Below are 24,448 nucleotides of genomic sequence, written 5' to 3'. Positions count from 1 at the left end.
AACAAATCAGAATTTAAAAGAATGATAGCAGTGACAAATGTACTTTATTTCTTACAGCACCCCATGCAGCTATGATGGTACCTGAACTGCCTTCTCTGGGATCCTCATATTCTCCTGCAGAAGTTATAGATCCATCTGCCTTCATGACCCTGGATTCAACAACAGAGTCTCTGCTGAATATATCAGGTGCAACACACTTCTGCTGCTGCCATGCTACTTTATAACTGGGACCAGAGGGATCTGCGGGTCAGAAACTGTTAGGTGTATTAATCTTAAAAAGATTATCATATTTGGCTTTTCCAGTTACATAAAATGAGTCAAGATTAAGAAAATATCCCATTGGAAAGAACATAAAATGCTTCAACTCAATTTTCAGTCTGAGAGATTTCTTAAGGTATTTGGGAGCAGAATGTCTCATTGAGAGTGTGTGTCTTGTGCTGGTGGATCTTAAAATTAGTACTAGTTAATATCCCTTTCTTATATAATCCCTTAGATCCATAATAATATCAGAGGAGAACACATGTTCAGGTCCTGTAAGGTTTCCCAAGATGAACTAATAAGTTCTTTCTAAGAATGAAGTTGCAAAAACAGCAAAGCCTGTACCACATGGGTAAATATGTGGTTGCAGTGTGTAGTTGAGCATCTGTTTTGAAGTCCAGAACCAGTGCTGTTGACATTGACAGGGCTATATGTGCTAATTGTTTCCCTTAGCACCTGCAAGAGTGACAGTGCCTGAAGAACATTGGCTGGGAGTTCAGCATGCTGTGGAGGGACTAGATAAATCTTCCTTTGGAGAGCCACCAGGTAAAAATTAAAGTATTGGGTTGTCCCCAGAAAATTATTTCTGGAGTCTTTCAGCAGGATTTGAATGCCAGAAATAATGGTCTTTCCTTCCCTCTTAAAAATGGAGGCTAAGGGCTGTATTGTGGGTACTATAGCATGACTAAAACACTGCTGTGTTGGTTCTGTAACATCCTTGGAATAGAAAAAAATCTTCATTGGAGCTACATTTCTTATGGCAAAGTGCTCAGAATTGGGAAAAGAAATAAAATCAATTGTGAACTTTAGGTATCTCTCTGAAGATGGATATATCCTTGCTATCTGGGGGTCTATGTTCACTCCCAAGAGAGTTATTTGGGTGGACAGAATCAAGGAGCTTTTCTTGATGTTGATAATAAAGCCTTTCAGGATACTCAAAGTCAGAGACATAGCTTTGTATGCCACTGCTAGAGATAGAGCTCTGATTAAGATGTTGTCCAGGAGGGAGTACAGGTGGATCTGCGTGACCTTAGTCTGTCTGTGATTACCACCAATATCTTTATAAAGACCTACAAGGCAGAGGACAAGCCAAATGGGAGCATCAGATATTGATAATGCTTCCTGTTGTAGGCAAACCTTGGGAACCTGTGGTTGCACGGTCTGATTGAGATGTTGGAGGTGTATTCATCTGCCAGATCTACTGAAGTCATAAAATCTCTCTGGGACAGGGATACACCATAGATGTTAGGGTCTCCATCTGGAACTTGGTTTTCTTCATCTACCTGTTGAGCCTTTTGAGATACAGAATGGCTCTCATTCTGCCTGTAAATTTCTGAATGATAAAGATGATAGAGTTTTAAGGGTTCTACTCCATCTTCTGAGGGAATGCTCTCTATTACTCCCACATCCAGGAAATGAGAAATCTTGTTCTGGATTAAACCATGCTTTATGGGGTTGTTTGAGATGTGGGACTAGACGAAAAATGAATGGGGTGGAGCCTGTAACTCAGCCCTAGGTAGAGACCTATGCAGTCTTTGTCATAATGAGGCTTTGGGAATGGCAGGGTTCCCTCGGGGCTTTCCTCTGGAGAACAAGTTGTCTCTTCACTGGTGTTTCTGTGAGGATGAAAGCCAAAAGGAATGCCTTTGCCTGAAGGCCATTCTGTACTCTTGCAAAAGGTATGGTATGGCATTGGGAAGGACTGTTTAGATTTTGGGGCACTGTCCGCCACTACTTGATCTAGCTTCTCTCTGAAAATCAGGGATTCCATGAATTTGGTGGAGCACAGGACTTGCTTCAAGTGGCTATCCTCCTTCCAGGGATGGACCTATAGTTGGCACCTGGTCACTGCTGGAGGCCAAGGCTTTGGCTGAGAATCTCATTGCCTCTGCAGAAGGTTCAACAATGAATGCTGTTGTCAGGGAAACTTCCTTTAATTAGAGCCAGAGTCAGGGTGATCTCTGTCATATCAGCTCACAGACTGCTGCGCTGGGCATCACAGCATGGGGAGTAGATGGCCAGCCCTCTGTGGAGAAAGAGGTGGTTAGGGACTATTTAGAAAAGCTGGACGTGCACAAGTCCATGGGGCCGGACGAGTTGCATCCGAGAGTGCTAAAGGAATTGGCGGCTGTGATTGCAGAGCCATTGGCCATTATCTTTGAAAACTCGTGGCGAATGGGGGAAGTCCCAGATGACTGGAAAAAGGTTAATGTAGTGCCAATCTTTAAAAAAGGGAAGAAGGAGGATCCTGGGAACTACAGGCCAGTCAGCCTCACCTCAGTCCCCGGAAAAATCATGGAGCATGTCCTCAAAGAATCAATCCTGAAGCACTTAGAGGAGAGGAAAGTGATCAGGAACAGTCAGCATGGATTCACCAAGGGAAGGTCATGCCTGACTAATCTAATCGCCTTCTATGATGAGATTACTGGTTCTGTGGATGAAGGGAAAGCCATGGATGTATTGTTTCTTGACTTCAGCAAAGCTTTTGACATGGTCTCCCACAGTATTGTTGTCAGCAAGTTAAAGAAGTATGGGCTGGATGAATGCACTATAAGGTGGGTAGAAAGTTGGCTAGATTGTCGGGCTCAACGGGTAGTGATCAATGGCTCCATGTCTAGTTGGCAGCCGGTGTCAAGTGGAGTGCCCCAAGGGTCAGTCCTGGGGCCGGTTTTGTTCAATATCTTCATAAATGATCTGGAGGATGGTGTGGATTGGACTCTCAGCAAATTTGCGGATGATACTAAACTAGGAGGAGTGGTAGATACGCTGGAGGGCAGGGATAGGATAGAGAGGGACCTAGACAAATTGGAGGATTGGGCCAAAAGAAATCTGATGAGGTTCAATAAGGATAAGTGCAGGGTCCTGCACTTAGGACGGAAGAACCCAATGCACCGCTGCAGACTAGGGACCGAATGGCTAGGCAGCAGTTCTGCGGAAAAGGACCTAGGGGTGACAGTGGATGAGAAGCTGGATATGAGTCAGCAGTGTGCCCTTGTTGCCAAGAAGGCCAATGGCATTTTGGGATGTGTAAGTAGGGGCATAGCGAGCAGATCGAGGGACGTGATCGTTCCCCTCTATTCGACATTGGTGAGGCCTCACCTGGAGTACTGTGTCCAGTTTTGGGCCCCACACTACAAGAAGGATGTGGATAAATTGGAGAGAGTCCAGCGAAGGGCAACAAAAATGATGAGGGGTCTGGAACACATGACTTATGAGGAGAGGCTGAGGGAACTGGGATTGTTTAGTCTGCAGAAGAGAAGAATGAGGGGGGATTTGATAGCTGCTTTCAACTACCTGAGAGGTGGTTCCAGAGAGGATGGTTCTAGACTATTGTCAGTGGTGGAAGAGGACAGGACAAGGAGTAATGGTCTCAAGTTGCAGTGGGGGAGGTTTAGGTTGGATATTAGGAAAAACTTTTTACTAGGAGGGTGGTGAAACGCTGGAATGCGTTACCTAGGGAGGTGGTAGAATCTCCTTCCTTAGAAGTTTTTAAGGTCGGGCTTGACAAAGCCCTGGCTGGGATGATTTAATTGGGGATTGGTCCTGCTTTGAGCAGGGGGTTGGACTAGATGACCTCCTGAGGTCCCTTCCAACCCTGATATTCTATGATTCTATGATTGAGAACTCTGCGATATTCTACCCAGGAGAGAGATCCCTTCACAAAGCAAGTAGCACTAGGGACAGCCTGAGGGAGACTGATAAAACCTCAAAATCTTTTTTGAGAGTGACCTCTGTTTTTCTATACATGGGCTCCTCAGGATAGAACTCACCTTCTGAGGGGAAAACCATACCTTTAGTCCAGGACTTTAGGATAGCGTCAGCCTTTAGTAGCTCAGTAATTGGGACTTTTGGTTCCTGGATCCTATACAAGCTAAGATCATTTCCAAGCATAGGGATCACTCCACTACCACAATCACACATCAGTTTGCTTCATCTTAAAGATATGGGACTTTTCCCTAGAATGCAGGGAAGATCAAGAGAGGGTTCTGGCACAAGTGATCAATTCCTTAAAATGGTTATCAGCCCAGGGCAAAGTTCACAAGGGCAATGACTTCCAGGTCCCCTTATCCTCTCAATCGATGCCAGCCTGAATGGGTGGGAAGCGCACATGGAGTCCCAAACAGTTCAAGGCAACTGGCACCTGGAGGAAAGGACCCACAGCATAAACCTCCTAGAACTAAGGGTGGTCAAGCTGACTCTAGGAAAGGTTCCAGACCAGCCTAGAGGGGAACCACGTCCTGCTTCAGTCAAACAGTACAACCACGGTCACACATGGGGGCAGCAGGGCAGTCCTTAGGATTTATGGGGCCCTATATAGTATTATTAAACTGATGCCCCTATGCCTGACTTGTTCTTAGCAACACAAACATAAGTTTACAGTATTGGAAAACTTTCCACATGCACTTTATTAAAAACAATTTAATAAATTAAGCACACTATAATGCTGATGGACTAGACTTGCACTAAAGACATAGCGCTATATTAAAAACATTCTGATCTATTGACAGAATGATGCAAATAATATAATTTTTTAAATTTGTCAACATTTTATTGAAAATTACTATGAAGAGGTATTGAAACAAGGATTTGTTTTTAATTAAAAGCAATCTTTCTGGCTTTTTTGGCTGCAAAATCAGTAATAATGTCATTGTATGACAAAGATGAAGTGATGTCTTGTTCAGTTGCAAGAATAGCAAGACCAGTCAAGCGTTCCTGACTCATTGTAGAGCGGAGATAGTTTTTAATGATCTTTAGTTTTCAGAAACTCCGGTCTCCTGATGCTACTGTTACAGGAATTGTCAGTAGAATATGAGTGGCAATGTACACGTTAGGATTTATGTCAACAAGTTTGCTGGTATAATAAAACTGTACAATGTCCATCACCGACTTTGCATGTGGCAACACTGATGACAATGTACTCAATTCTTCGTACAGTTCAAGTCCATTTAAATCAAAACTATCACCGTGCTTCAGGAGGCTCTCTAGGTTCTTGCACTTTGTCATTAGCTGCTCTTGTTTTCCTATTTCGTTGAGTTTAGTTATGTCATACAAAAATCCAAACTGTTCATGGTGTGCTCGTAAGGTATTAAACCTTTCATCAACAGCAGATATTGCTTTATCCATCACAACATTAAAAAATTCAACCTCAAATTTCTTTTCTGGATCTTCTGTGGGCTAATTTGCTCCTTCATATTCTGGTTGCCATTTTTTTCTCGAAACTCTTGTCATTTTTCGGACATGGAAATTTTGGTTCTACACCACGTGCCTCTGCAAACTCTCTTGCTGTAACCTGTGCTGCTTTGAATCCAGTTTCTCTGTATTTCACTAAAAAGTCTTGTGTGTAGTTTAGCAAGGTAAGTGTTGAATCAAGATGCACTATTTTGCTGACACTTGAGATTTTAACAAGAATGTCATACCAGATTATGACAGATGTTAGAAACTTGAAGCTGGATATTTCAGAGGCCAATGACTGTTTTTCACTTTTAGCTTTTGGATCTCTGGTCTTCTTCCGAAATAGCAACCAGTGCGTTGTAAACTTCCTCAGATTGATGTCTCAACGTTTTTACACTTTCTACTGTGCTTTCCCAGCGTGTCTCAGATAGAGGCTTAACAGTAATACCACTGACATGTGCTTTGAATATTTGCCATTGTTGAGTGGAAGCTGAAAAGAGCATGGAAATGCGTTGCAGCAAACCTAAAAAAGAAATAGCTTCTACAGAAGACTTGGCCATATCACATAAAATCAACTTAAGGCTGTGGCATGCACACGGAACAAAAAAGGCTTGTGGATTTTCCTCCAGCAATCCAACTTGCACACCAGAAATGCGTCCTCTCATATCGGTGCCATTATCATAGCCTTGTCCTCTGAATATTCATTATGACCAGGGAGACACTAACTTTCAGACCTGATAGAGTTGAAACTGGGACCGCTCCTACAGCTCCCAAACAGATAAGACATCCTCTCACAAGATCGTCTGCTTAATCTGTACCTGAACTGGCTGCATCTAACATCCTGGCTATTGAGAGGAAAGCACTAGTATCGTTGGGTCTGTCCTCCAAAGAACGAACACTTCTTTCCTCTAGAAGAGTATCAACATTTGAAATCAAACTCCTCAGTCTGGACTGAGTTTTGTGGCTGGTGCCAGGAACATGAAGCAAACCCTAGCTATCCTGGATTTTCTCCAAGAAAGCTTTGACAAAGGTCTCCAACCCTGCACCATTTTGCTTCAGGTGTCCGCACATAGTAGCGTGATGTTCACAGGATCTGTGGATTCTCTGGATGACCATTCCCAAGCAGTCTGGTTAGCCAAGCCGGTGATTAGACCTCATTTTCCCAGGGGGACTTGTCACTTGTACCGAGCTCCTTCACAAACCATCCCTTCGAACCACTGATGTCAGTGTTGTATTTTTCCATCAAAACTTGTTTTCTGATAGCCATCAGGTCCGCCAGGTGAGTGTCAGAGCTGGCAGCACCCTATGCAGAAGCCTTATTGCTTGTTTCACGAGGACAGGGTGGTGCATGGAACTCAGGAATTGGTTATCTCGAAGGTGAACTTTTCTTTCCATGCTTCTAAAGAGGTGGTTCTACCATTGTTCTGTCCAAGACCAGAGCATCCCACCAAGGAGGATGTGGCACACCTTAGATTTCAGAAAACCTCTGAAAATTTACCTCAGATGTACAGTCAGATGAGCAGATCAGGTGCCCTGTATGTATCCTTTCATCTGAAATTCTAAGGACTCAAAGTTTGTAAATCCTGTGGATTAAACTGTGCGTTGTGGAAGTGTACAAGACATCAGAGATTCTGGTTCCAGAAGGGGTCTGGGCACATACCATGTGATCCCTGGCAACCTCATGGGCAGAAAGAGCTAATGCATTTGCAGCAGAAATGTGTAGGACAGCAACCTGGTCAAATGCTAGAACCTTTGTCATGCACTACAAGGTGGACTTCCTGTCCTCTGCACAGATATCCTTCAGCAGGAAGGTACTGCAGGCAGAGGCCCGGAAACTATTTTGCCCTTTGACCAAATATAGGTGGGGGAGGGGATAAGATTTTTCTTTTTCTGATCTTTTCTATAACCCTCCCTACAACTGTTCACTCCTTCCCAGATGTCAAGTATTGTGGGAAAAGCTGGGCTGTAAAACAAAACATTTCTTACCAATACTTTCCTTTCTGTTAGCAGCACCTCCCCCAGTTCTCACCCTGGTGGCTCAATAGTCAAGGGTCAGATATGAAGTGGAAAATGAACCCCTTAATGAACAGAAAATCTCTTTTGAAGGCTTTCTGATTAATTTATTTTATGCTAGTAACTTCTACCTTGATATTTTAAGTGGCTGTTGCAGATGTAATGTTTTCTTGTAGTTGTATTATGAAGCCTTAGTAATCACTGCCTCCAATTCTATATCCAGTCTTTCCTTTGACAGCATAATATAACATGGAAAGACAGGTACACATATCCCTATAGTTTGTCATGAACATTCCTCTCTTGACTTGAAGAATTAGAACAGCCTAGTTAATAGGTGTCTTGCGGTACTAGAGTGTCTGTATTTAACCATAATTGGGTCCATAGGGAGATCTAATTAACCAATAGATCTTGGGTGCTCCTAGTTCATTCACATAAGATATGCAAGGCGGATCTGGGCAGGGGTCTGTGTGAGACAAAATAGGTTCAGTGATCACCTTTCTTGTAGAGCAGTTTGTATCTACCTCCTACACTTACTTCTGTACCTGTGAAGGTGCAGTAAATGCATTACTAATATAAGGAATAGGTGTTCAAGGTTACTGTGCCTTTTCCAGAATGCTAAAATAATTCATTGGGTGGACATAACTTACTCCTGAAAAGGATCCCTGTAAAAATTGCACCTTCTCACTCAATGTATCTACCTCTTGTGCCTGTTGACGGTCAGGTCTGCTGACTTCAGTGACATGTGTTCGTTTATTAGATTTTATTCCTCTTAACCCTGCAGGGTCAGTGCAGCAGGGAGAACCAACAAATGTGATTCTGGTGCATGCATGTTCATCAATTTTTAACTAAGTTCCATTTTCACAGCCATGTGCTGTACCACATTGTTGTGACACTCAGGAGACAGTGGGACTGCACAGGTATAACTGAGAGGAGAATTGCACTAATTTGCACAGGTGTAATGGAATGTGACCTGCAGAATCGTCATTATTGGTTGTGGTGAGTAAGCCAGAAAGAATCTAGCTTTACTCCAGATTCCAAGTTGAGTGTTCTGGTTGCAGCTAGAAAAACAGTCTTATAAATGGAGTAAACTTGTTTGAGTCATTAAAGGTACATCTATGCAGCAAGCAGCTGCCCGTGGCAGCAAGTCTCAGAACCTGGGTCAACAGACTTGGGTTTGCAGGGCTTGGGCTACTGCACAAAAAATAGCTGTTGTAGATGAAGTGGCTCCAGCTGGAGCTCAGATTCAGAAGCCTGTGGTCAGGGGCGGGTTTGAGAGCCCAAGCTCCAGCCCAAACTGCAAAATCTATAATAGCTATTTTTAGTGCAGTAGCCCAAGCCTCTCAAAGTCCAGATTGGTCAACTCTGGCTCTGGGACTTGTCGCCACATGCTGCTGCTCACTGTGTAGACATATCCTGAGATGTCATAAGTGTGGAACACCGTAATGGTATTTTTAGAGTCACTTTTCAGAGTAGAACCAAACTTCCTTATTTCAGTATTTGAGTAGTAGTAGTTTTCAAAGTAGCAGCCGTGTTAGTCTGTGTTCGCAAAAAGAAAGGGAGTACTTGTGGCACCTTAGAGACTAACCAATTTATTTGAGCATAAGCTTTCGTGAGCTACAGCATCGGATGCAGTGAGCTGTAGCTCACAAAAGCTTATGCTCAAATAAATTGGTTAGTCTCTAAGGTGCCACAAGTCCTCCTTTTCTTTTTGAGTAGTAGTAGTATATTTAATTTGTGTTACAGTAGTGTCCAGTGGCCCCTCTTGTTATGTTACTAGGCATGGTACAAATGCATGCAAAGTCGCAGACCCTTATCAAAAGAGCTCACAATATATACAGGTAGTGTTTCCAAATTCACTCACGTGTAATGAACAAAAATTTCTTTTGTGTACCTAGAACCCACCAGGTTAGCTGATGTATCAGAACAATATTTGCCAAGTCCAGTGGCTGCTGCACCTGCTGCTGTTCCTTCTGCACTAACAGAGCCTACAGGAGAGACCAAAGCTACTGACACACCGCAGGTTGAACCAACAGGTAAGATCTGTGGGTCTGTCTTGGTGATGGATTATTTGGTGATGGATTTAAGATTTTGAAGAAACCATGTAGGGAAGTATGCACAAGCAACAACTTCACAAAACCTATCATGATGGTGGAGATTGACAATACGAAAGATGATGAAACATAGGAAGGCAGTGGGACTGGATGGTGTACCAATTGAGTCATTTAAAGTATTTGGTCATGAGGGAGTGGTGGTGATGAATTTTTTCAGTGTAATTCTCTGTACTGGAAAAATGCCTGATGAGTGGAGGAAGAGCACACTGGATATGTACGAGGGTAGCACAGTAGTGATAACCAGCTGTGGCTATAATGAGTCCTTCACTGTGAGAGTAGGTCTATATAAAGGATCAGCTTTAGGCCCATTCCTATTTGTGATTGTAATGAACACTGTGTCATATTCTTTGAGTGGTGGTCCTTATGTGGATTCCACTCCTTGCACCTGAGACTGGAGATTTGTAGCAAGTAGTGTCTGTTGGTCTCTGCACGCTCAGTTGCTCTCCGTGTACTCTGAACTGAGGGCATAAAGGGCAGCGTGTACTGACACATCTCCAGTTCCTTCTTACCGCCACATAGATTGTTGGAATTCTGTGTCCGTTATGGTCTTCCTCTACTGTCAATACTTGTAAATATATATTGTAAATAGTTTTAGTAAATTTAGACTGTGTTCATGTTTTTATAGCTAGTATAGTTAGTATAGCTCCCCATCTCGGGAAGCTTCTCCCCGTGGAGAAGGAATATGTCAAGTATCCAGGGGCTTAATAACTGTATTTTCAGATCCCATTTCTTCTCCATCAATGATGAACACCAGCACTGCCTTGGAGAGGCTCACATCACTGCCAAGTGCAGCTTCTGCTGCTCCTTCCCTCCTCAAACCATGAGGCACAAGAATTCCATCTGCAGAAACACTTCATGGAGAAGGCCATGAGACAGACTCCAGTTGGACCCAGGCCAGGGAGAACCCCCTGTACAGGAGCCTTAGATTGCAAGCAGTGCCCTTCCAAGCATGAGTTCTGGAGTGGAGGACAAAACAGTTAAGCCTAAGAACCCCTCTCAAAAGAGTAGGGGATATTACTATAGGCAAAAGAACAGATGCCTGTCCTAGATCTGTCTCTTTAAAAAGAAAGAAAAAGGAGGAAAAAAAAAAAGTATCCCTCCCTATTTTGGTCCAAGTTGGTTGAGTCCTCATGCACAGGTCCTGAGGAATTAGGTCTACATAAACTTTCCATCCAAGAATGAAAGGCACAAAGGAAGGAGGATCTGATGGTACTGGGTCCAGCTCTGTTCCACAATCCTCAAGATTGGCACCAGCCAGTCCTGTCTCAGAATTCCACATTGGACCCCCATTTGATGGTTTCCACACCTCTGACTGGGATCCTCTAAGTACAGACCATTGGATACTTGGATCCATCAATCCCCACCTTGGACTTCTTGAACTACAGGAAGGAATGAAACCCTTACCTTGTTGAAGGATATTTTTGCTCTTCCCTATTCACAATCCCCTCTTCTATTGGGCCTGGTCCTTCTTAGAGTGATTTCAATGTCAGAAACCACTTTGAGGAGAAGATCCTCCCATACTGCACCCACAACTTAGAGCATTCTTCCGCAAGAACTAATGGCACTGCTCGTAGAACAGGCGTCTGCCTGTTGCTATTTGTGGGACCTGTGCTGTTGAACATATTCATTAATAATCTGGAAAATGGAGTGGACAGTGATGTGGCAATGTTTGCAGATGATTATACAATTATTCAAGATAGTTAAATACAAAGTAGACTGTGAAGAGTTACAGTGGGATCTCACAAAACTGGATGATTGGGCAACAAAATAGCAGATGAAATTCAATGTTGATAAGTGCAAAGTAATGCACATTGGAAAAAATAATTCTAACTACACATATATAATGATGGGTTCTAAATTAACTGTTACCATTCAAGAGAGAGATCTTGGAGTCACTGTGGCTAGTTCTCTCAATGCACAGCAGTGGTCAAAAAAGCTAACAGCATGTTAGGAACTATTAGGAAAGGGATAGAAAATGTCATAATGCCACTATATAAATCCATGTTGTGCCCACACCTTGAATATTGTGTCCAGTTCTGGTTGCCCATCTCAGAAAGGATCTGGTGGAACTGGAAAATGTTTGGAGAAGGGCAACAAAGATGATCAAGGGTATGGACCAGCTTCCATATGATGAGATGACAACTATACCATCTTCCTGTATCGGATAACTGGCTACTAATGGGCAGATCAAGCCAGGAGGTCCAGTTGGTGACCATATTCTGACTGCACCTTCTGAAGTGATTGGGGATCCGTGTAAACAAAGAAAAGTCCACTTTGATTCTCATGAAGACTGTAGATTTCAAAGGAGCAATCCTCGACTTGTCCTCAGGAAAGACCTGCTTCCTTGTAGACAGATTTCAGTCTATGGCCATCTCGATAAATCAAAAACAATGAGGAGTCCGGTGGCACCTTAAAGGCTAACAGTTTTATTTGGGCATAAGCTTTTGTGGGTAAAAAACCCACTACTTCAGATGCACAAAATTTTTTACCCACGAAAGCTTATGCCCATATAAATCTGTTAGCCTTTAAGGTGCCACCGGAGTCCTTGTTGTTTTTGTGGATACAGACTAACATGGCTACCCCTCTGATACTTGATAAATCAAGTCACCCTGAGACCTCACACCACAATCAGGGTCTGTCTTTCCTTACTAGGCCACATGGCTGCATGTATATATATAATGCCGTTTGCCAGACTCCAATTGCCTCCAGGCCTGGCTTCCGTCTGTTTACTCATAGTGGTGTTCAGGTTATCCTTATCTGGTAACAATCCCACAAAAGGTCAGAGCCTCTCTCATATGATGGACAAAACCAGACCAGGTACAAACGGGAGTTCCCTGGCTTCCATCCACAACTGACACAACCATAATCACGGATACATCCCTCATAGGATGGGGAGCCCATATGGACAATCTCACTGCACAATGCACTAGGGAGGCTTGAATGAATATCAATCTGCTGGACATGAGGGCAGTTCGCCTAGCCTGCAAAGAATTCCTCCACCTCATAGGATTCTGTTGCATCCAGATAGTGTTGGACAACATGACAGTCTTTTATATAAACAAACAGGGTGGACGAGATCTTCTCCTCTATGTTTAGAGGCAGTGAAGTTATGGAACTGGTGTATCAAGAACCACATCGCATTCAGCAACATGCCAACCATGTGTGCAGAATACTTTGGCAGATGATCTTGGCAGCCACTTCTCCGCAGACCAGGAGTGGGAAAGTCACAATTCTGTCTTGACTGAAATCTTTACGCAGTGGGGAACACCATTTTAGGATCTGTTCACCTTCCAAGCAAACAAGAAATTCAGTCTCTATTGATCCAGAGCAGCAGTAGGCCAAGACTCCAGGGATACCCTTCTGTTATCCTGGACGGATCATCTAAGGTACCTGTTTCCTCTCATCCCACTGCAACCATAGATTCTCTGGAAAATTCTCCATAACAAGGCCAGGTTTATCCTCCTCATACCCAATTGTCCCAGACAATTTTGATTTTCAGAGCTTCTACAAATGTCATCCCCTGCATACTCTCATCTGGATTTGTTGACTCAAGAGAAGGGCAGGATGAGACATCCCAACTCAGACCCTGTTCATCTCTCAGCCTGGTATTTGAATGGGTGTCAGACCAGGAATGATCATGTTCAAAGGCTGTCCAAACTCCTCAATCACAGCAGAAAAATCTCCACTATAAAATGCGGTCTAGCTAAATGGAGGCATTCTCTACCTTGTCACAATGGAAGTAGTTATCACTAGAATCAGCAGATATCCCTGTAGTTTTAGGCTATCTTCTGTCCCTCAAAATGTCAGGACTTTAATGAAGTAATGGAAAGGTTCACCTGGCAGCAATCAATGCCTTCCATTCTCTTGTAGATGGCCAATCTCTTTACTCACCCTACCACAATTTGATTCCGGAAAGGCCTCATTGGGCCCTTCCTGCTTGGGACTAAACCCACACCACAATGGAATCTCAGCCTAGTACTCTCAGCTCCTACCAGACTACCCTTCAAACCGATGGCTACATGTTCCATGTCATACCTTTCCACTAAGGTTGCTTTCTCAGTTGCTATCACATCAAGCAGACTAGTGAGTGAACTGGTAGCATGTGTGGCTGACCCATCATATTTCATAGAGAGAGCTGCTCCTTTTGCCTCAACCCAAAATTTATCCACAAAGTAATTTCAGACTTTCACGTAAATCAACCTATTCACTTATTGGTATTCTTCCCAAAGCGTCATGCTTCCATCAAAGAAAAGACACTGTGCTTCTGGGACATCAGACCGGCCTTGGCTTTGTATCCGCAAAGAATGAAATCTGTTAGGAAAACACAAGACTGTTGCTATAGCAGAGTGATTACAAGGACAAGAATGATCAGCTCGGAGACTTTCTAAGTGGATCTCTAGATGCATCAGTCAGTGTTGTCAGCTGACAAGTATTATTCCTCCAGATGGGGTGCGGGCCCACTCTGAGAGCCCAAGCAACCTCAGTGGCATCTGAGATGTACCAGTAACGGACATTTGTAAGGTGGCTACTTAGAGCTCCATCCACTCCTTTACAAAACATTACGCCCTAGTCCAGGGTTCTTCAGCAGATGCAGTTGTGAGGTCAGTAGTGTTAGGCATCCAGACCAAAAAATGGAGACGGTTACTTACCTGAAACCTGAGGTTCTTTAAGATGTGTGGTTCCTATCTGTATTCTAATACCCACCCTCCTTCCCCTCTGCTTTGGATCTTATCTGATTCATTGTAGGAGAGGAAACTAGAAAGGTATCGCCCTTTATGCCCTCAGTTCAGAGCACAAGGAGAGCAACTGCACATGCATGGACCAACAGAGACTACTTGCTAAAAATCTCCTGTCTCAGGTGCATGGAGTGTAAGGGCACCCATATGTGGAATAAGATAGGGACCACACATCTTGAAGGTAAGTAATCTCCATTTACAGCAAAGGCTCCATGGAGCATGCTTTTTGCTGCTGACGTTATGTTGTGCTGTAAAAATAAATACAAACTGGAGAGGGACCTAGAACTGAATTTAAAAAAATGGCATATGAATCAGCTGGAATCCATGTGGTGCTTTGTTGAGAGGGACTACAAGATGCTAGTGAAATTAGATGGTATAGTGTGAGTCGGTGTGACAATTTAAATATCTGGATTCAGTCCTGAGCCATGTTGGGAATGTGGATACAGATGTCATGGAGGTGCATGGAGAGTACCTGGTGTAAATTGAGGGAGTTGACAGGAATTTCTGCCATAAGAATATGCCAGGTAAACTAAAGAGCAAAGTATATACGATCATGATTAGGCCAGCCATGATGTGCGGGTTGGAATGTTAGCCAATGTGGAAGAAAGAAATACTGCTACTACCTCACACTGCTGTAATAAGAATGCTCAGCTGGATGTTGGGTAAGATGAGAGCTGATAGGCTGTGCACTGAAACAGTACAAGCCATTCTGCAGGTAGTCCCCATCATAGAAAATCTGAGGGAATATTGACTGAGATGGCTGGGTCATGTGAGACGATGATGTGTGAGATATTTTGGCCAGAAAGTATCAGATCTAGTAGTCAGACTCATGGGACAAAGACCATGAGGAAGACTTAGGAAAAGGTGGTTCAAGATGCCGCAGGAGGATGTGAAGAAAGTTGATGTCAGCTTGGAAGACAAAGAACAAGAGCTTCTGATCCTGATTGATGGGATAAGGCAAAGAAGATGATGATTAAAGATTACTTTAAGGGCTCAGATCCATAACTAAAGTTTGAAGGGGTTGGGATCTGGGGTTGAACTCGTTTTACTGAAGATAGCATATTATCACAGCTTCCAGCAAAAACCTACCATGAGTGAAAATTCAGAGGTGGGAGGGTTTGGCTGAATTGTATGGCTAGAGAATGATAAATCTAGTACACCAGTGGTTCTCAAACTTTTGTACTGGTGACCCCTTTCACAAGCCTCTAAGTGTGACACCCCCCCATAAATTAAAAACACTTTTTATATATTTAACACCATTATAAATGCTGGAGGTAAAGTGGGGTTTGGGGTGGAGGCTGACAGCTTGTGACCCTCTCCCCCATGTAACAACGTCATGACCCCCTGAGTGGTCCCGACCCTCAGTGTGAGAACCCCTGTAGTACACCTACAGCTGTTGCATTAAATATGCCCAGAAGCTGATTAAATGATTCTTTACTACTTCATAACCCACAGCTCTCGCAGAACGTGAAGTTCCAAAAACTGAGTTATCCTTATTTGTGGTTAGTAGTCAAATATAAAAAAAAGACTGACTTGTGATCCAGCTTTGCTTTAGTCATACCAATGCGCTCACAAGTTCAATTTATTGATGATTCCTTCTCCTGTTGTTCATATTGTTCACGGCCTCCTGTGGGTCTGAGGCCATGTCTACACTACAAAATTAAGTTTACTTAATGTATGTCCACAGACAGTCACCACAGTAATTACATTGCTTGTGTATGTGTACGCTTTGCTTCTTGTGTCAGCAGTGCTCATCCTCACTGGGAGCACTTGCATCAATTGTACTGTCAACGTGGGGCATTGTGGGACGGCTTCTGAAAGCCAGTAACAGTAGATGTAAGCAACGCAGTGTCTACACTGACACTGCGTCACCCTGACTACATCAACATTGACTCTACGCCTCTCGTGGAGGTGGAGTTAAGTCAGTGTAGTAGGACAATTACACCTCCAGGAGCCAAATTTTAGTGTTGACGCTTCTGTAGTTAGGTCAACATAAGCTGCCTTGCGTCACGCTAACTCTGTAGCGTAGACCACGCCTCAGGATTTGTTGGATTGCAACGATACTACTTGCACCTGTATACCTTTCCCAGTAATATATATTCTGTACCAATCATTTAATTTATTATGGAGGGGGTCATACCCTAGCTGAAATGGTGAACAATAAATATCAGCCAATGTCTTGGCTTTGGAAACTCAAGTGTATTGCATAATTGGTATAACCTAGGAATAGGGCTGTCTAGATCACCGAGCACAGTTGTGAGAGTATCAGCTATGGCTGGAAAAAGTGAATCCTGTAGCGTTGATTAAAGGAGGTGGTCAGATTAAAAAATCAGTTTTATAAAATGAATTTCTTGACCTTTGTCAACACTTTAGATCAGCGATCCTCAGACTGAGGCTCTCGAGCTGCAAGCGGCTCTTTAATGTGTCTTCTGCGGCTCTTTGCAACACATGATATTAAAACATGGTATGATTTAATTATTACCCAATCTAAGTTATTAACCGATCAGAATACTTTTACTATGTTATTAACCAATTGTAGCTGATAAAATAATACTTGGTCAGTCATTTTGCTATGAGAATAGAATCATAGAATCATAGAATATCAGGGTTGGAAGGGACCCCAGAAGGTCATCTAGTCCAACCCCCTGCTCAGACCAATTCCCAGTTAAATCATCCCAGCCAGGGCTTTGTCAAGCCTGACCTTAAAAACCTCTAAGGAAGGAGATTCTACCAGCTCCCTAGGTAACGCATTCCAGTGTTTCACCACCCTCTTAGTGAAAAAGTTTTTCCTAATATCCAACCTAAACCTCCCCCACTGCAACTTGAGACCATTACTCCTCGTTCTGTCATCTGCTACCATTGAGAACAGTCTAGAGCCATCCTCTTTGGAACCCCCTTTCAGGTAGTTGAAAGCAGCTATCAAATCCCCCCTCATTCTTCTCTTCTGCAGGCTAAACAATCCCAGCTCCCTCAGCCTCTCCTCATAAGTCATGTGTTCCAGTCCCCTAATCATTTTTGTTGCCCTTCGCTGGACTCTCTCCAATTTATCCACATCCTTCTTGAAGTGTGGGGCCCAAAACTGGACACAGTACTCCAGATGAGGCCTCACCAATGTTGAATAGAGGGGAACGATCACGTCCCTCGCTCTGCTTGCTATGCCCCTACTTATACATCCCAAAATGCCATTGGCCTTCTTGGCAACAAGGGCACACTGCTGACTCATATCCAGCTTCTCGTCCACTGTCACCCCTAGGTCCTTTTCTGCAGAACTGCTGCCTAGCCATTCGGTCCCTAGTCTGTAGCTGTGCATTGGGTTCTTCCGTCCTAAGTGCAGGACCCTGCACTTATCCTTATTGAACCTCATCAGATTTCTTTTGGCCCAATCCTCCAATTTGTCTAGGTCTTTCTGTATCCTATCCCTCCCCTCCAGCGTATCTACCACTCCTCCCAGTTTAGTATCATCCGCAATAATATATATATAAAATAGTAAATGAAACAATGAAGTCATGCTACTGTGGCTCTTTTGGGTAATGTTGATCACTAATTTGGCTCTTGAACCACTGAGTTCTGAGTATCATTGCTTTAGATTATTAAGAATCTAGTTTTAAAACTTAATTTACCTCCCACCATTTATACTGGTGCTCACTTTTTTTGTATTTCACTAAGTTTGGACAACGAAAATAGACTTTTTTGGTTTTGGTCACTATTGTGTTCTGACTTGAGTGCCTTCGCACTATGCTGTGTAGCATATGGAGCAAATACTTCAGGAGAATATTTAAATCCAAATAAACTGTATGAAAATACTACTTTTGGTTTTATTAAGGTTTTGTTTAAAAAAAAAGAAGAAGAAAAAAACAAACAAAAAAACAAAACAAAAAACCCCTTGTTTTTAAAAGCTGAAAGTTTGGGCTGAAACTGACTGAACAGTGTCCTTGAAGAATTTCAGCGCTTCTGAAGTCATTGGGAACTGGGAGACAGTTGATGTCTGTTGAATAAAATAAGAGCCCATGAGCCACATTCTAAAGCCTGTATACATACCAAGTTGAGTTCTGTTGTCAAGTGCAGAGTCAGGCGTTGCCAGTGCTTGGATCAGAGAAGAAGGTCCTGTTAGTAATTTAGTTGATGGTAGTGCCTTCTAAGTCAGGAATAAATCATTGCTCCTGCTTGAGATAGCCATGGGAACTGTGCAACCAGAGATGTTGGTTTTTTTTTAAATATGATGGAAAACAAGGTTCTGAGCACATGTGGTCACTGAAGATCCCATGGTACTTTTTTCAAGTGTAGAGGTGTAGTCAGCTGAATGTATTTGTGTCCACACAGGAATTCTTCTATATCGTGCTATTTAAATAAGTCATTCTCATTCCTGTTTAATGCATGCTGCACGTTGCCACATGCCAGAAGATCACCAACTGTGCCTCCTCATATGCTCCTAGTGGATTTTCAGGCTATAAGACTGCATACCTGACTAGGAATTAGCTCTATTAAAAATAGGGTGTATAGTGGAATACAAAAAGAATGAGGAGTACTTGTAGCACCTTAGAGACTAACAAATTTATTTGAACATAAGCTTTTGTGAGCTACAGCTTATTTCATCGGATGCATGCAGTGGAAAATACAGTAGGAAGATATATATATATATATGTGTGTGTGTGTATATATATATATGTATATACACACACACCATGAAAAATGGGTGTTGCCATACACACTATAACAAGAGTGATCAATTAGGGTGAGCTATTATCAGCAGGAGAAAAAAACCCTTTGTAGTGATAATCAGGATGGCCCATTTTCAACAGTTGACAAGAAGATGTGAGTAACAGTGTGGGGGGGAATAAGCATGGGGAAATAGTTTTACTTTACAGTAGTTTGAGACACTTTGGTAATACGCGAGTGTCAAACAAGGCATGTAGACAAGGATGCAGACTTTGGAGTATTCTGTACCTTTTGCTGCCATTTGTACAAGAAGGTGTATCTGTCATTACCACTAATAGGACTTATACACAGTCACATAAGGAAAAAATATCTAGTTTCTAGGTGCTTTTCCTCTTCTTGTCATCCCTCATTTACAAACTTCAGAACTAACAGTATTTAGTATACTTGTTAATTTCTGCAGCATCTGCTCCAGCTGTGGGAGAAGTATCTGTTCAAGTGATGGGACAAGTGTCTATTCCTGTAGTGGAAGAGCTGATGGTGTTTGAACCTTCTGTTGAGCAACACAAGTCCGCTCTTAATGAACCTCCAACAGGTAAGCAGACACCAGAAAGTCTGCATAAACTGTTCACTGGGGACTTAAATATTTTGGCAAATCCTGTATGAATGCCACTATGAGATCTGAGTCTACAAAGGAAAGTCTTACTAAAACCCTGCTGTACAGTAACTGGTGTAAATCCAGATATACAAGTTCCAGTAAGATTGTTGAACACGAAAGAGTGAATTCATCCAAAGTAAATATTGCTCTGGTCTGTCTTAAATTCAGTCTCCTGGGTGCAGCTCAACTCTGCTGCCAAGGTATACACAAAAGGAAATGGCTCTCAAGGGTTTTTCATGTATACAATATGGAACTGATATTTTATTGTCCATTTAGGACTTTGCATTGCTCTAAAACACTATGAAATCTTTGGGGAAATCAAGGTTTCAGAGAGAGATTTAGTGCAAGCTGTCAGAAGGCATATTTGCCCACCCCTAGTGGCAATTATTTTATGTACATATTATGGTATCTAAAATACGTACTCTAGTGCCCAAGACATGCCAAGTGATGTATAGGCAAAAAGAAGACACAGTGCCTTCTCCAAAGGGCTTCTAATCTGAATAGGGCCTGTTAGATTTTATTGCTGGGTAGATACATTTTTTTAGCAGTTTTGCCAGGTTGTTTTAGCTAAAGAATTCAGGGATTGAGGACAGGGATATCAAATGAGAAATGTTTATTTTCTGGCAGTGGGAAGGGGATTTTATTGTGTATGGGCCATGATCATTGTACAAGAAGGTACAATCAGAGGAAACTATGGTCCCTGCTGAGTCGAAGTTATGATCTAAGTTTGACCTACAGTATAGTTCAGACTCTCAATACCGGAAAGGTAAGCTCTAAAGTACACTCTGGTAAAGATAGCAGTCACTTTTTAAATGTTATGCACTTAATTTTTTAGTGTCTTAACATTGATAGGCTTTTTGGTAGAAGTGAGTTTTTAAGGGGAGAGGTTTTAACTAAAAGCAGCAGGCTAGGGAATGAGCCATAAGGGGTGGTGTGGAAGAAGGTGTGAATAAAAGAGCCAGACAGTGTGGGCAGATGTATTTACACAGGCAGTTTTAAGAAGTGGATAGGCTTCCAGGAGAAGTGAGGAGGAGGAAATGAAGGCTGAGACACAGGGTACAGGGGCGTAGAGAAGGTGAAGAGAAGTTGAGATTTTCTGTGGGAGGCCAGAGTAACCAATGAAAGGATAAGATTAGGGGAATGGAATAGTCAGAATAGTAGGAGTGGGGACATCATTTTGTGTGGTCTGAAAGGGAATGGGTTGAGAATCAGGTTAGCTAGTGAGGAAGGGGTGACAGTAACTGACACCAGTGGTGACCAAAGCCTGAACAAGGATTTTGGTGATCAGGATGGAGAGGAAGAATGAGAGGGAATTCAAGACAATACAGTGACAATGGCTGATGGGAGGAGAAGTAAGGTCATGGTATAGGTGGGCAAAAAAAGTGGTATTTCACCATGCTTAGTCTGAGCTGCTGACGAGACAGCTAGAATGAAATTGGAGGGACAGTTGAAGAGGTGAGATTGAACAAGTAGGGAATTATGATAGTTGGAGCCATGAGAGTAAAGAGTTCATTTGTAGATAAAGTGTAAAGTAAAAAGAAGAGGACTGAGGAAAGAACCTGGAGAGATCTCAGGAGACGTGAGGGAGGAGGATCTGCCACAAGAGCTGCTGGTGAGGCAGGACAGCAGAGATGTAAAAGCCCAAGTTAGAGAGAATGCTGGAGTGAAAGAGTGACTGTGTGCAGGCAGCAGAAAAAGAGGATCAGGAAATCCCTTAGACTTACGCAGGAGGAGGTCAGAGTAGGCTCATACTTACTGGAGAGTTTGGGAAGAGTAGTTTCAAAGGAACAGATGGTAACTGGATTGCCTGGGATTAGGACGGAGCCAGAGGACAAGAATTCAAGGCACTGTAAATAGACTGCTTTCTCAAGGAACTTGCAGGCAAATTGGGGGAGGGAGGAGAGTAGTTGGAGAGGTAAGTGAGGTCTCAACTGTTTACAAGTAGAAAAACCACTAACTTTTAAAATTTGTTGTAAACAGTATCGTCTGCTCCAGCTGAGGTAATGGAACAAAAAGTGACAGTCCCAGAAGCCTCTACTCCTGGTGCAGATAGTACTCTTGTGGAAGAGAATAAACCATCTCCCAGCAAACATACAGAGCATCTTCCGAAGCCAAATGAACTCCCAGAGCTGGCAGGTGAGATCTATAAACCTGGGTACAAAATCAAGAGGGCTTCTTTGTTGTGAAGTCAGCATTTTTGATTGAGCTTAATAACTTCTTCCTCCCAATTTCTCTCTCACACTATTCCTCTGCCTTTGGCAGAGACCATGCAAAGAAGACTTCAGCCCCAAGGTGAATGTTTTGGAAAGTTATGAGCATGTGAAAATGTGGGGTTATATTAGAAACTGTTTCTCAGCCTCAACCTGGCAGGGTAACCATTGCAGATTGCTGTAATGTAGATACGGTTTCCATTAAGGACTTGGGAGTGAATTTGTATTTCTCTTCCTTTTTTTCCCCATGCATATTTGTTGTATCCATTGAATGTGGTGGTTGGTTTATTACAGTTTTTATTTTTTATATCTTTGTATAAAGTAATTAAATGTATATAACTTAAAAAATTCAAGTTAATGAAAAATCTAATAGGTCTTTAATGTGATGACTTTAAAAGAACTAAATTGTCTGAATTTTATGTCCCTGTTAATTTTGTATGTATATAATAATAATAATAATAATTAATAAGCACTTAAATGTAGTACATCAATCCAGATTTTGGAAGCTCTGTCCAAACTTTAATTTTTAATCAGCGTTGTGAACCGAGTATTTGTTTTAGCTAGCATGTTACAGGATGTTTCTGGCCTTTTTTTAGGTGAAGTTAAAGGTTAACTTTCTCCTGTATTTTGGTAGTTTTACAAGTAAGCTTCCTTGCTAGTTGATACAGTTAACAAATATTGGGAAAAGCAACTGTACAATGGTAAAGCGTTACAAGTTCAGTTTAAGAATTGTGTGAAAGCCAGTGTTGTCTGAACTCTTGCTCCTTCTTCGAGTGCTTGCTCATGTCGATTCCATTCTAGGTGTGTGCGTGCCCCTGTGTGCAGTTGTCAGAGATTTTTGCCTTAGCAGTATCAGTAAGGCCACCCTTTGAGTGCCGTGCTCATGCTTTGGTATATCAGGCTCCACTGGCCCTATGCCCTCTCAGTTTCTTCTTACCACCTGTAGTGGTTAGTCGGAGTACCTTTCCTTGCATAGCAAGGGCTAACGGGTTTGTCTCTTCTGACTTCGAGCTTTAGGGTCTTGTAAATAGTTTCTTTATAATAGTTAGTGTTAAGTGTAGTTCGAAGTTAGAGTCCCAGCGGGGACTTTGCCCCAGGCGGGGCATGGCCTGATTTCCGGGGTTTAAGCCCTGAGTGGACTGGAACAGGCCTATGCCTGTAAGTGACCCACACACCAGCTGCCTCAAATGCCTAAGGAATCACATATGAAGGACAAGTGTCATATTTGTACAAATTTTTGACCCAGGACTCAGAAAGAGCAGGATATTTATTTCCGGGCTCTTCTCATTTCCGGCCCTTCGTCCAGCTTCTGAGCCGTCCCTCCAAGACTCACCTAATACCTTGGTCTCAGTGCGCAGTGCACCCCTGGCTCTGCCCGGCACTGCTCTCCATCGCTGGTGCCCAAAAAGAAAACGAGCATGGCTCCCCGGCACCAGGCAAGAAGGGCCATGGGACATTGGGCAAAGGACCCAGTTCAGGCCGCCCAGCCACTCCGAAGCCATGTGTACGTGCCTCCCTGGTCAGGGCCCTTAGCCCCTTAAAGGATCTACCACTGGCTCCCGGGAGCAGTAGGGGACCCAAACTCCTGATGGCTTTGATGCCTTCCCAAGCTCCCCCGATGACGAGAGAGCAGAGGTCTCCGCCCATGCTGCCGGCACTGCCAATGCTGCAGGAAACATCAAAGGCTCCCTACGAGATCAAGCCAGCAGCTAAGAGGTCTCGGGGCAGTGGAGTGCTGCTGATGCCCCAAGACAAGGCAGTGCTCTCCTCCACGCCACAGATCTCCAGAGTTGCAGCCCAGATCCTCTGGGGCTTGCCCTTGGTCACAGGCACTTCAATCGCAGTCCCCGCCATCTCAAAGCGAATTGCCTAAGGGGGGAGGCGCTAGTTTCCATACTGCTGGCACCGTTTGCCCTCCTGCCAGTCATCCTCTTGGCGCAGATCTCGGTCATCCTCTTGGCGCAGATCTACAGTCGTCGTCTTCATCTCTGGACGAGGCTTCATCTCTGGACGATACAGTCTCCCACAGTATTCTTGCCAGCAAGTTAAAGAAGTATGGGCTGGATGAATGGACTACAAGGTGGATAGAAAGTTGGCTAGATTGTCAGGCTCAACCGGTAGTGATCAGTGGCTCCATGTCTAGTTGGCAGCCGGTATCAAGTGGAGTGCCCCAAGGGTCGGTCCTGGGGCTGGTTTTGTTCAATATCTTCATAAATGATCTGGAGGATGGTGTGGATTGCACCCTCAGCAAGTTTGCAGATGACACTAAACTGGGAGGAGAGGTAGATACACTGGAGGGTAGGGATAGGATACAGAGGGCCCTAGACAAATGAGGATTGGGCCAAAAGAAATCTGATGAGGTTCAACAAGGACAAGTGCAGAGTCCTGCACTTAGCACGGAAGAATCCCATGCATCGCTACAGACTAGGGACTGAATGGCTCGGCAGCAGTTCTGCAGAAAAGGACCTAGGGGTGACAGTGGAGGAGAAGCTGGATATGAGTCAACAGTGTGCCCTTGTTGCCAAGAAGGCCAATGGCATTTTGGGCTGTATAAGTAGGGGCATTGCCAGCAGATCGAGGGACGTGATTGTCCCCCTCTATTCGACATTGGTGAGGCCTCACCTGGAGTACTGTATC

General features: G+C 43.3%; 1 protein-coding gene across 9 annotated transcripts in view; it reads left to right on the top strand.

The window, feature by feature from the left end:
* Nucleotides 1-24,448, top strand: part of MAP4 (microtubule associated protein 4) — a 274,912-nt gene that overhangs the window by 169,939 nt on the left and 80,525 nt on the right. For all 9 annotated transcript variants that reach the window (XM_048837267.2, XM_048837273.2, XM_048837274.2 and 6 more), the window contains exons 7-11: nt 58-186; nt 712-804; nt 9,339-9,476; nt 19,407-19,538; nt 21,582-21,737. In XM_048837267.2, the coding sequence (XP_048693224.2) occupies nt 58-186; nt 712-804; nt 9,339-9,476; nt 19,407-19,538; nt 21,582-21,737 (648 nt within the window). The remainder of the gene's footprint in view (nt 1-57; nt 187-711; nt 805-9,338; nt 9,477-19,406; nt 19,539-21,581; nt 21,738-24,448) is intronic.

The sequence above is a fragment of the Caretta caretta genome, chromosome 2 (assembly GCF_965140235.1).
Source record: "Caretta caretta isolate rCarCar2 chromosome 2, rCarCar1.hap1, whole genome shotgun sequence".
Lineage (NCBI taxonomy): Eukaryota > Metazoa > Chordata > Testudines > Cheloniidae > Caretta > Caretta caretta.
Note: the sequence above shows the minus strand (reverse complement) of the source record. Positions and strands in the feature narration are given on the sequence as shown.